Genomic DNA, 12,888 nt, shown 5'->3' on the forward strand with positions numbered 1-12,888 from the left:
GTTATATGCAACTGATGAATCACTAAATTCTACCTCTGAAACAAAAAACACAGTGTATGTTAATTAATTTGAATTTAAATAAAAAATTAAAGAAAAAATAAGCTAAAGGTAATGAACAAGAAATTAATTTAAAAATACAAATGGCTAATAAGCTTGTGGGAACTATAAATTAAAACACCAACATACCTTTTTTTTTTGACAAGTTATAACATTAAAACACCAGTCTCCAAAAATGTATAGACCAGAGCGACTCCACTCCAATCCATTCATGCACTTTGATTGGCCTTTTCTTAGGTGTAGGCTTGGGATTCTGTCACTCTAAGGACCCCATTCTCACTGTATTCTATATCAATATCATTTCCAGGGAACACAACTCTAAACAAAGTGAACAATGACCCTTGGGAACCCTGGGCAACGCTGTGAGCCTTAGGGGTGAGCACAAAGTATTTGAAAACATTATTTTATTTTTATTTTTTTTTGACACAAATTCAAGATTTTATTAAAAATTATTTGTTATTTAACATAATATCTCGATGGTTACAGCTTTTAACAAGCTTTTAACAAGGCAAAATAATGAGTTATGTGAATAAACAGAAGAGTGAACAGTGTTAGCTGTGACATTTAAATGATCACATGGTTTTAATTATTCTTTTGATAACACGCAACTTTGTGAACATCTATTCAAGGGACTGAACTCCATGCCTACTATGGAATTTGCAGTTGAATTAGAGCTTTGTTTCCTGCCTTTGGCATTTTTAAGCAAACAAATGGAAATGGTTTTAAGAATTTATAAAAATCTACCACCTACCAAAAGCATTTAAAAGGTAAAGTGATAAGTTCTAGAAAGAGAAAAAAACAACACACACACATGTATTTATTTGTGGGATAACAGTAGCAGAGAAGAGAAGTCATAATGAGGGAAGCAACCAGAAGTTCAGCCCATGCCAACCCTTTATTTGTTCTTGGCTGTCAGGGGTTTCCGGCTGATCTTTTTCGATTTGTCATTATTTTTCTTTGGTGGTTCTGGGTTTGCTTGCATGTGTCTGCCGTAGAGGCTGAAAAGAGAGAGGGAGAAATGGTGAGATTCACCTTGCTAACACAGGACCAGCTTTTATTGGGAGGGTTTTAAAGAACAGATTAATCTCCAGGAATGTTCAGGAAGCCAAAGAAAACTAAAAGATCACTTCTACTTGGTCTGGGTCAGACATTTTATTTAAGTTTATAAAATTCTCTTACACTTACACACACAATACACTATGAGGTCAGTTCTGGACAAGTGTCCTGGAATTTCACACTCACTGGGCCGAGCGTGAAAACACCAAAGGAAGAGGGATCTGGGGCTGTGAGAATGGAAGATGCTCAGCCCACCTGTTCCAGAATGAAACTCGAATGGCTGTGAGTGTTGAAGTTGACAATGACAAAAACTGGGTTGAACTGAAGAGACAGAGTGTCCATTGAGTGAAAAGTGAACATCATGCCTGGCCAGCAGAGCCCAGGGGCTGGATAATGTGACAGAGAGCAATGGTGTCCAAGCCTGCTTTGGCTGCTCACCCATGATTTATAGTGCTGGGACAGCGGCCACACATCAATGCCACATTAATAAGTACTGTTGATTAAATGCTGACAAAGTACCCTACAATTACAGTGGATGGCATTCGTCACAGAGCATAGCTCGCTTATGGCTGAGAGGATTGAACCCAACAGCAGATAGTAATTAATTGATAATTTATGAGTAATCCTGATTAAACAAAATTAAAAGCCACCCTCAAATAAATACGGCTCCACCTTAACTGCCCTTATGGATAAAAGTGTGGCCCAGAGAGAGCCCAGTGTGCATGTCTCCATTCCTCCAGAGGAAAGGCAATGCGTGATCTGCTTGTGGCAACTGCCTTGTGCCACGTGAATGGGGGAGGACAACAAGACTGACCTCCCGGTGCAAGGTGTCCCTGTTCTAAAGTCCACTCAAGGAGCTGATACTCTCTCGATGCTTGCACCTTGCCACGCAGACTGGTGGCATGTCCTGATGCTCTTGAGGACATGGACACCGTGGTTGGTGGGCCAAAGGACGGCCTTCGTGCACAGTTGGCCAACTGATTAATTAGGGAAAGTTGATAGGTGATAGTGTGGTCTGTCTTCTCCAGAGGCTTCCAAGTGTCTCCCCAGAAGGGCTACGAGCAGGTTCCACCAGCAGTGGCCATGAAGAGAGGTCTCTGCTCCCAAGGAGCTCAGAATGCAGAGTCTGGACCTGGTGGCACTGACCCATGAGCCGGAGGATATACGTCTAGCCAGGGGCTGGGAATGTCTCCAGGTAAAGGGGGGGTACCGTCTCCCCATTTAAGTGGATCTTTAAATCCACCTAAGGCCCCTCTCCCCTACACTTTAAAAAGGGCCACTGATCCTCCTGCAGTCTATGTCATGGACACCCAGGGGCCCTGGATCCCAGGAAAGGAACCACTGGTTTCGACAGAGGAAATTTCAGCAGGCCCAGCTGAACTGCTCTTTTTTAATTTTTTTATTGTTATGTTAATCCCCATACATTACATCATTAGTTTTAGATATAGTGTTCCATGATTCATTGTTTGTGCATAACACCCAGTGCTCCATGCAGAATGTGCCCTCCTCAACACCCATCACCAGGCTAACCCATCCTCCCACCCCCCTCCCCTCTAGAACCCTCAGCTTGTTTTTCAGAGTCCATCATCTCTCATGGTTCGTCTCCCCCTCCGATTTCCCCCCCTTCCTTCTTCCCCTCCTGCTACATTCTTCTTCTTCTTTTTTTCTTTCTTAACATATATTGCATTATTTGTTTCCCCAACCCCACCGAAGTCCCTGTCCCAATTCCGGGAACTTGTGACTGTCCCCTTACACAGCCAAAGGGGCTCTGCAGAGATGATTAAGGATCTTGCAATGGCAAGACTGTCCTCTATTATCTGGGGACCCCCCCCTCCCTCACCCCTGTAGCATCTCTCCCAGGGACATCAAACAGGTTAAAGAAGTAGCCAAAGTAGACTTCTCCGTTACATTCCTCAGCTTTAGCAACACATACCCTGAAACATACTTTTTCCTCTAGCAGGCCTGGCCCCTCCCCTCCTCCTAGGACACAGCTTTCTTCACGCTCACACAGCAGGGTGGTGTCCCCAGAGGCCTCTGCGCTCCAAGCTCCTCTCGCCCCGCACACAGAAAAGGCCTGACTCTGGTCTGTGCATTCCTAGCTTCCTTCTGGCCTCATGTATCTCTCCTCTCTTTCCCAAACCCTTACCCCCAGAAGGGAAAAAAATATCCCTGTTCTTACTCACAGACAGCATTCAACTTTAAGGGTTACAAAAATCCGCAGAAAGACAGCTCCATAGCGCATGAGCTGGGAAATCCGGCAGGAGCGACACAAGGAAGACGTCAGATGAGGAAAAAGAAGATCTGACAAGGGCCCACGTGTCACGTCCTGAAGGAGTAAGAGCTGAGGTGGGCACAGAGGGCTTCCTGGAAGAGGTGGGGGTTTCGCTGGGCCTGACCGTGGTGATCCAGCAAAGTTATCTCAGAAGGGGTTGCAAAAGCTGTTTGGAACTCAGCAAGGCTCCTTTTGTTAGGAAGGAACTAGAATGTTCCAATGTTCCAATGTCTGCCTTTTTTAGTCAGACCCCACTGCGCCTGGACCTCCTGGGGCTACACAGCAAGTCACTACCTAGGGCCAGATCAGAGAGAGCATTTCCTGAGCTTGATGTTTAAATCCTCCTCTTGCGACTTACTAGCTGTGGACTCTGGGCAAAGGACTGGCACCCCCACATCCCTCACTCGCCGTGCCTCAGCTTCTCCATCTGTAAAAAAACGATGCTGTGTTCTGAGTATGGTGGTATCAGTGTTTACAATGAGCCCAGTACCTGGTTCGTCTACTGGAAGTGGTCAGTGGATGCTTGCTGAAAAACACCACTGATGTGGGGTTGTAGTTGGAGGGATTTAATAAAGATAATTATATGATTACTTCTTTAGGGCTTTTTCCTTTGAAAAAAAATAACATGGTATTTTCTATCAACGCCAAATCCCCAGGCATCTCTGGGAGAAAGGTTTTAATCCTCTTTGAAGAAAGCAACTAAGGCAGAGCTAAATGCATGCCCCCACTTCCTCGGTGAGTCACTGGCAACGCGGGGATGCTGCTGCGTCCTCCGCCTCATCCCTGACTCCTCCAGCTGCGTGCGCAGACCAGACTGGTGGGCCATGCCCACACGGAGACATCACTGGGCTAGAGCAGTAATGACAAGCATCTGAGTGTCCGAAGTCTAGGGTTCCACTCCTGGCTCCACCAGGGATTAGCCATGGGGTTTCCCTTTGGTTAGCGTGGTGGGCAGAATAATGCCCCCCACCCCCAAAATACTGACATTCTGACCCCTGAAACCTGTGAACATATTATATCATAAAGGGACTCTATGGAGGTGATTAATTAAGGATCTTGGGCTGGGGAGACTAGCCTGCATTTTCTGTGTGGGCTCAGGGTAATCACAAGGGTCTTCTGACCTTCATAAGGAAGGTCAGAGTCAGAGAGATTTGAACATGTTACACTGCTGGCTTTGAAGATGGAGGAAAGGGGCTCCCAGCAAGAAACGCAGGCAGCCTCTCGAAACTAGAAAGGCAAAGAAGGGCATTCTCCCCGGGAGCCTCCGCAAGGACGCAACCCTGCGGACACCTTGATTTCAGACTTCTGACCTCTGGAACAGTAAGAGGATCTATCTGCTTTGTTTGCAGGCACCAAGTTCATGGTACTTTGTTACAACAACAGGGAACTAATGCAGTAAATGGACCTTTCTGGGCCTGATAGGGCAGCCTAGAAGTAAGGTGTTTGCTTACCTTCAGCAGAAGAAAAACGGGAGACTTTCTGGGGATAGCAGGTCATTGAAAAGAAGGAAAAGTTAAAAAACTAAGTTTTGAAAAGGGCAAAGGATGCCCCAAAGGAAAAAACGGGTGCTGTTTCTACCAGAAGAAGAGGGAACAGGTGAGCAAAGTGTCTCCTCTCTACTCTAGCCGGACTGGATGCCCCCCGACCCCCCTCTATTCTCTGAAGCTAACACCCTGAATCCATGTTTTGAATGTACCCAGGATTTCACTTCTAGAGGTGGCTGAGTGAGACATGGGGAGGCCAATGCCACTGGAAGAAGTTTCCCAAGAGGAGGGGGCATGCCATGCCACACAAGGCCACATGGGGAAGTGCCAGGGTTGGTGAGGAGGCAGAAGGAACAAAGCAGGGAGCAGGACTCCGGTCCTTTATGGTGGTTCCATGGGAAGAAATGGGTGGGTTTGAGTGAATTTACTGTTGGACAGTTGAAATAATTTCCAGGTGCTCGAGGCTATCAGGCTGGCGTGCAGTTGTATGGGACCTGGCCCTAGGATGATTTAGGGCAGGGGAAATACTGGCTTGCTGTGTGGGAGTTCCATGAAGGAGGTGGTTGAGGTGTTAGCTTTGGATTGGTTTGGTTGGTTTACATATCAGAGACAACCTGGCAGATAAGTTGGTTGCTCTCTCTAGGAATGAAGCTCGCCCTGGAAAGGGCAGTCTCTCCCCAGCCTGCAAGACCTCTGAGATGTCAAAACAGCATAAAAGATAGCAAATAAGAAACATGACTAATTAATACAATAACAGCCTTCAGGATGGCTTCTGTCTTCCTGACCCCACATCCCCACCACATGACATACTTTGCCCTTGGCCTTAGCGAGCGGCCTTAGCTTCTCGGACTCCACACGCTCCTTCACCCTCCTCCACCTGGGAAAACCCCAATCATCCCTGACACCCTGACACAAGGCACTGCCCAGACCAGTGTGTCTCCTTAGCACTCTGCTCAGGCGGCTCCTGTCCTGCCCTCCTGGAGCCTACGGCACCCTGCCCTGGGGATCCCCAGACAACAGTCCCAGGGCTTCACTCCCCTCTGACTTCGTGCACCCTGCTCACCCTCAATGACGGGTGACTCTGGGCAAGTGGCTCAGCAGTCACAGTCGAAGCCCGTATCTGCAACCTAAGGATGAACACTCCTAGCTACCTCGTAGGGCTTGGGCAAAAATTAAACTGGACCCTGGGAAGGTCTTGTCTGTGCAGAGACTCAGCAGACATTCCAGAACGGCAGCTGACATCTTTGACCTCTCGCAAAGGTCCAAGACTCAGGCTGAGCTGGCCAGTTCCCCCCAACCTGACATGTTGCCTTTGAGCACATAACAGAGCCAGGAATATGACCTTGTCATTATGCGCCTTCAGAGGGAGGAGGCTTCCAGTGGGCCCTGAAATCGGGCCACCAGCTTGAGAGCGGCGACAGAGGGAGCCTGGCTCAAGGTCACCAACAGGGCAGCAGCCGTTGGGGGACAAAATGTTCAAGCCCTAGAGCAGAGGGACCCGATGCCACAGAGTCTTAGAAAGTCTCCTCTCCCCCTGACATGTGAGGTGGACAGAGGATAATTGAAAGGTGAGTAAGGAGTGGAAAAAACCACCAAAGAACAATCCAAAGTGACAGGAAAGGTTCCATTGTGCACAGGAGTCTGATGAGCATGCTTCCGTCACTGAAGAGAACCTCAAAGGCGGGGGGCCTCCGGCTGCTCTCCGCTGGGGGCCGTGAGCGGGCCGGCGCCACTCAGACCCCTCCTGGGGCTCTCATCGTAAGGAGGCTGGTATGCATGCTTTTCTATTACTGATATCCAAATTTTACTGAATACGGGCAGTCTCATTGTGGAAAAAAATCCACAGGAGTCTTCTCGTCTCTTCCAGACCCTCAATCCCTTCAGGGCTGCAGCAGAAGACCACGGTGGGCCGCCCCATTCCTTGTGAAAATTCCCTCTCTTGGCTGCAGTGTACCATCTTGGTTCTTAGTCTCTCCTTTGGACACTTCTTCAGTCCTTTAGTTTCTGCTTTTACCTTTGTTTTCTCTTCCCTAGAAAGGACATCTCACTTAGCAGTCAGTGACCACCTCTGAGCAGCACCTCCCCACCTCCCCCCCGCCCGCCAAGCCACCGCCATCTTCAGCCCCTGCTGTGCCTGCCTTACTCCCACTTGGACACTGAGCTATTACACCCAACCAAAGTACAGAACAGTTCCCTACCCCGACTTCCACAGGCCTGTCCCTCTAGGTCTCCAGACCTTGAGGATCAAAACACAGAAGTCGCTTTGACGTCTGCCTCTTTTTTTGGTGATCACGTAAATCAAGTCTGATTGGCGCTTCCTCTGAAATTCTTAGCCTGGGGACGCCTGGGTGGCTCAGTCATTAAGTGTCTGCCTTCGGCTCAGGTCATGATCCCAGGGTCCTGGGATTGAGCCCTGCATCGGGCTCCCTGCTCAGCGGGAAGTCTGCTTCTCCCTCTCCCACTCCCCCTGCTTGTGTTCCCTCTCTAGCTGTGTCTCTGTCAAATAAAAAAAAAAAAATCTTTAAAATCAAAAAAATTAAAAAAAAAATGAAATTCTCAGCCTGGGACGAGGGAAGTATCTGAAACTCCAAGCTGTGCTCTAGGTGCTTTTTCAGCAGGAGGAGAACACAGCTTTCAATAGCTTCTCAAAAGGGTCATAACCCAGTGGATTAATTAGGCTCTTTATGGTGCTTATTCTGATTTTCATCAACCTGTGATTTTTATCTATTCTTTTCCTCTGCCCTAACATAGGCCCCATCATATGGTCATTAGATTATTATAATGGGTCCCTTCCCTCCTCCAATGTGTCCTACACCTGGCAGAATCATCTCTCCCTGGTTCACGTATGGAAAACAGCATCCACTGCTCACCAGGTCATGTACCTAGCCTGGTACGTGACATAAAGCAGCCACAGAACATGTCATGTAATGCTGAACTCAGCCACTTCCTCTCTCTGTCCTCTAGCGCACCTGAGCGCAGGAAGGCTGGTCTAGAGGAAGGCAGTGTGGCGGACAGTCAAGATAACCTGGGGGTGAGCCCTGCCACCTAGCACCTGTTAACCTCAGAGTCCTCCCTCTTTCCAGAATATCTGTTACCTTCACTGGAAAATGGGATTATGTGCACACTGTCTACCTCGCAAGTGCTCTGGCAGCCAGAGCGGCTTGGGCTCCTCCATGTGTTTGAAAAATAAAACGGTACTAAATCGATCTGAGCCCTGGCAGTAGCCCTTCCTGCCAGGCAGCAGTCCTTTTGGTCTGTTTCTTGCTGATCTGTGTTAACTACTATCTGGAATGTCTGCCTGGGTCCTGTTCCGCAATTCAGATCCCGTCTGTGTTTTTAGGCTTTTCAGGGCTTTTGCCCCCTGCCCCAATTTCTGCCTTCACAGAACACTATGGGATTTATTAGGATTTCATCAACAAGTCCTTGATGGTACATAGGTTCCTGCTCTCAGCTTGTCATTCTGAAGTCCCAGCAGTGCCATGATTACGACACATCGCAGTTACACCTACCAGACATTCGGCCCCCACTGTCACAACAATCCAGGGAAGAACGGGCTTTTCTTCATTTTTCGAAGGAGGAAACCAAGGCTTAGCAAGTTTAGGCCTGGATCAAACCCAAGCAATTACTCCCAAGTTCAAACTCTGATGCGGGGCTCGATCCCAGGACCCTGGGATCATGACCTGAGCCGAGGGCAGATGCTTAACCCACTGAGCCACCCAGGTGCCCCCCAAGTTCGAACTCTTAATGCACTCAATTATCTTGTCTCCCCATCTTCTTTAGATTTCTCAGATTTGTCTTCTTAATAAGCCTACCGTTTTCTTGAGGGTGGGGACTGCAGAGTTCACTTCTTTTGTATTCTGTATACTCAAGCACAGCTAGAAGCACATTGTGTGCTGTGTAAATATTGTGTTTCAGAATGCCAGGTATATGAGAGGTACAATATGCTGTTCTTAAGTCATTTGCTCATGTCATATGCCTCCCTCCTGTTGTTTTGGGTGTTTCCATGGAAAGTCCTTATACAGACCAAGAAAAGAACCAATCTGAAAATCCAAGTTATATGGCCGGTGACAATAATGGAGAGAAATAATTCTGTTTATAATCTGTAATCCTATGGTGGGATGCTAAATTTAAAGTCTCCACAAATAAATCTGTGGACAAAGTGTGAAGCCTAGATTATTAATAAGCATTTTGCAATATCTTTATTTATCCTATCTAGAAGCTATGAGGGGCTGGTGACAGAACCTTAGCACAGAAATTGCTGAGTCTTAAAGAAGAAAAAAAAAATTAATAGTTACCATATTCCCAGGAGAAATCTCATTAATTCAAAAGGCAATGATTTTTTGAGATCAAACCTCCAAGAGATGGTTCCATGCAGCTCCCTAACGGCAGTCTGTGTCTTTCCCGTTTTTCTCCATTAAAACCCCTCGCGCCTCTGCGTCCCCAACACATGGTAAATCAGAGTATAAACATGCATTTTGAAATCCATGGAAATAGCCGAAAGGAATTCACAGATGGCCTAAGACGGATATTAAGCTATACAAAAATATAAAATATAAAGCAGATTTTAAAATACCTCCGTACATTCTGGGCTCACTATCTGCCCCACTGGAGGGGAGAAATGAGGATTCTGGCAGAGCAAAACTAACAGTCTCGTGCACAAAAGATGCTCATTAAACTTCATCATCCTGTCTACTCTAATGATGCTTTTACTTAATAAAAATTCCCCAAGCAGTTGCAAGGATATTAGGCAAGGTCTTTGGTTATGTATCAGAGGTCCGAGCTGTCACCAGGCAAGCATGCAGTTCAGGGGGTAGGTTCCCTGGGGAAGGAGCAAATCCAGCTTTCACGAATACATGCAGAGAAAAATCAATAACTGCAACTTGCTTCCCTGCTTAAGCATTTAAGAAAACAGGTAATCCTTTTAAATTAAACTGTGAAGTGCTAAATGTTGCAATTTCCAGAATAAACTAAAAGGCAAGAGGAAACAAGTCTAAGGGCATTTGTAAGTTTCCCAAACAAGCTTCCTTAATAGACTTCATACCCAGCCTGAATATTTTTTATGAACAGAATTATTTTTTGATCTAGTACTTAACATTTGCAGAGATTAAAAAAGAGACATCTAACCATACATGCGTGTGTTAGTGGTACACACTCAGATATACAAACTTAACCATAAATACCAGGGAGTGAGGAATTCTTTTTATATGTGCAATCTGCCCCCTTCAAAAATTATTCTTAAAAAACACTACTGTTAAAATTCACTAAATTGAATCTGGCTCTCAAAAGCCACATAGAAAAGTAATTCTCTAACAGATCCCTTAACACGGACAGCTGGATATTAATACCACGTAACCATAAATTACTTGTTGCGATTATATAACCTACTTTAAATTTCACATGCTGCCAAACAGACTTGACTGGAGAGATTACTTCAGTTGAGGCAAGAGTGAGGCGCCACCCAGAACCGTGAATTTAAAGGCAGTAAGACCATCCGGCTACATGTTCGGTGATACCATCGACACAAAGTGGATCAAAGCATCAACAGGAAAAGTCACCCTGAGTAACGCCAGCTCAACTCCGAGGCCAGTGGGCCTTGGCAGTAAGCTGACCGACGGTATTAACAAAGCTGGAGAGAGATTCTGCCCCTCACAAGTGTCGGTCTTGGTCAGCGGCACAAACGACGGGGTAAATGCTGGCAGTGGGCATCGAAGCACCGCCCCCTGCCCCAGAAAGGTGGTGAGGACCCAGGCTGGGAGTCCTGTGCGCCTGTGCGTGTCCTGCTAGTGTCATGTCTCTAAGAGGAAGCAGAGAAGACAAACGTGGTTGGCTGCCCCAACCCTGCCAACTCTCTCCCCTCTTCCGCCTCCCACCTCCCACTCCCAGCCCCCAGCACGTGGGCAAACACGTCAGGCCCCTGCCCACTTTTGAGATTCATGCTTGCCATTTACTCTGCCTGGAGTGTTCTCGTGGCATCCCGGAGACAGGCACGACCACCGTCTCCATCTTACAGATGAGGGTATGGACGCCCAGAGCGATTCCACGCCTCGGAGGTGGATGGCTATATTGCCTCCACTTTAGTGTCAAAACTCGGCTCAGTCTGACACTGTTCCCTTTGCCGGGGGGAGGGGGGGGCACAATGACTAGTTCATACATGAGCCTGTGGTCAATTTGAGTCAACTAAAGAAAGACCTATCATCTTTGCTCAAACCGTCAGGAAGAGAAGTTCTTTGTTTTCCAGTGATTTCGGTGAGGAGCCCAGGTGTGCTGTCAGCCATGCTGACATCTTGTTTAGAGAGCCTGCCTGAGAGAGAAACCAGCCCAGACAAAGCAGAAGTGAACGATGAAGAGGGATGGGGTCCAATGACACTGAGCCCTTACATCACGCCATGCCTGAAGTCTATTGTTTTGGTGGATTATTTTGAGCATAAAATAACCAAATAATCCCCACTTCTCTTAGTTTTGTGTTTCTTGCAATCAAAGGGATGCTGAGTCCTGACTGACTCCTCACTCTCATCTACTTCCAATGTGAAATCCTAAGAGAGGTCCTTTTGCCCACATTACCCATCTTTAACCACATTCATTTCCTTCACACCAACAGTCACAATATAATTATTTTATTTATTTGATTCCTTGTTCTTTCCTGCCTCCCTTAATAGCAGGCTACCTCTCAGAGAGCATGAACCTTGTCTGTCTTGTTGGGTATCCTCTGTGACTGGAACGCCACGGGCATGGCATGAACGTTTGTTGACTGAATAAAAGCGTACATCACTGCACTTACTGGGATATACTGAAAGTATCTAACTCTGTGGACAGCTTCCCAAAGGGATCACTAGTGCCTCTGAAACAGGGACTGTCTTAATCATTGTGTTTCTCCAGTGCCTGCCACCCACTAGTCACCCAGTAAGTATTCACTGGTAGACTGCAAGACTATCTTAGCCAATGCATCTATTTCCCAACGTCCTCAGTTCCGTGCTCCGTCAGCTTCCCATTTCCAGCTGACTACCGGAAGGGCATGTGTCATGCAGGCCAAGGCAAGTGTTCTAGTCTTTGGGGGCAGTTATCCTCTGTCATGGAATCTTGGTTTGTACATCAGTTCCCTATGTGTTTTCCTCTGTTTCTGCAAGATTTCTGAGGCGGGAAGGCTGCCGGAGAGGCTGGAGGTAAGTAAACGCACCACTGCGCCATTTTGTGAGGCCTCTTGGGGGCCCAGTCTGTCACCCTCTTGTGGAGACTCACTTCCACAGCACTGTGACCAGGGGTTTCCATAAATTCCTTTAAAGTACAGTGGGCTTTTAGTGAATATTAATCCTATCTAATACTAGTAAGACCTAGTTGAAGACAGTAATTGTTTTTAAAGGGTAATTAAGTGAAAATGAACATTATAAAACCAGTAGAATCCCCCCCCCTTCCTTTGGACAAATTAAAAACCAGAATACATTTTTATGATCACAGAAAGGTAAGAGTCTTTCTGGCCACATCATGTGGTTCCTTCATGAATGGCTCAAGGTTGTTCACGACCTCTAACGTGATTAAGCTAGTGACCACAATAGCAAAACTCATCTAGCACTTACTGTATGTTAGCACTTCTGCATGAAGCTTCTATGGCATTTTCCATCTATCAACTCATTTAAACCTGAAGCAATATCACATGAATGAAAGAAGGCACGTGGCTCCAGATATAAGTGGTATCGCAAATGAAGAGCTAATGTCACAGAACTAGGAATGTTAGTGTCTAAACAGAGAAACTTTGCTTTTTCTTCTGTTTTTCAGATAAGGACAAATAGTAAAAGCATATTTAGAGGTTATTATTCCTCCTACCCCTACCCCTCTTCCTCTTTGTGGCTAACCATTGGGACTCTCTGTTCCTGAGACTGCTCCTTCCTCAGTTTCTCTCTGCCCAGGTGGCTTGGTGATTTGACCATGGCAGGGGACTCATGGCCAGGTCAGTGGAAAGCTAGCCATTTCTTTAAATTTAAGTACAAGCCTATAGGTTCCCGGGGCAGGGCAAATAACACTTGA

The 12,888-nt window shown here is 46.6% G+C and overlaps 1 protein-coding gene across 1 annotated transcript in view; it reads right to left on the bottom strand.

Annotated features, from left to right (window-relative positions):
• Positions 1-476: 476 nt before the first annotated feature.
• The window catches only part of RSU1 (Ras suppressor protein 1), a 191,303-nt gene continuing 178,891 nt past the window's right edge, over positions 477-12,888 (bottom strand). Inside the window, exon 9 of the mRNA XM_032426088.1 lies at positions 477-1,055. Within this exon, the coding sequence (XP_032281979.1) occupies positions 953-1,055 (103 nt within the window). The 3' untranslated portion in view covers positions 477-952. The remainder of the gene's footprint in view (positions 1,056-12,888) is intronic.

The sequence above is a fragment of the Phoca vitulina genome, unplaced genomic scaffold (genome assembly GCF_004348235.1).
Source record: "Phoca vitulina isolate PV1807 unplaced genomic scaffold, GSC_HSeal_1.0 scaffold33, whole genome shotgun sequence".
Classification (NCBI taxonomy): Eukaryota; Metazoa; Chordata; class Mammalia; order Carnivora; family Phocidae; genus Phoca; species Phoca vitulina.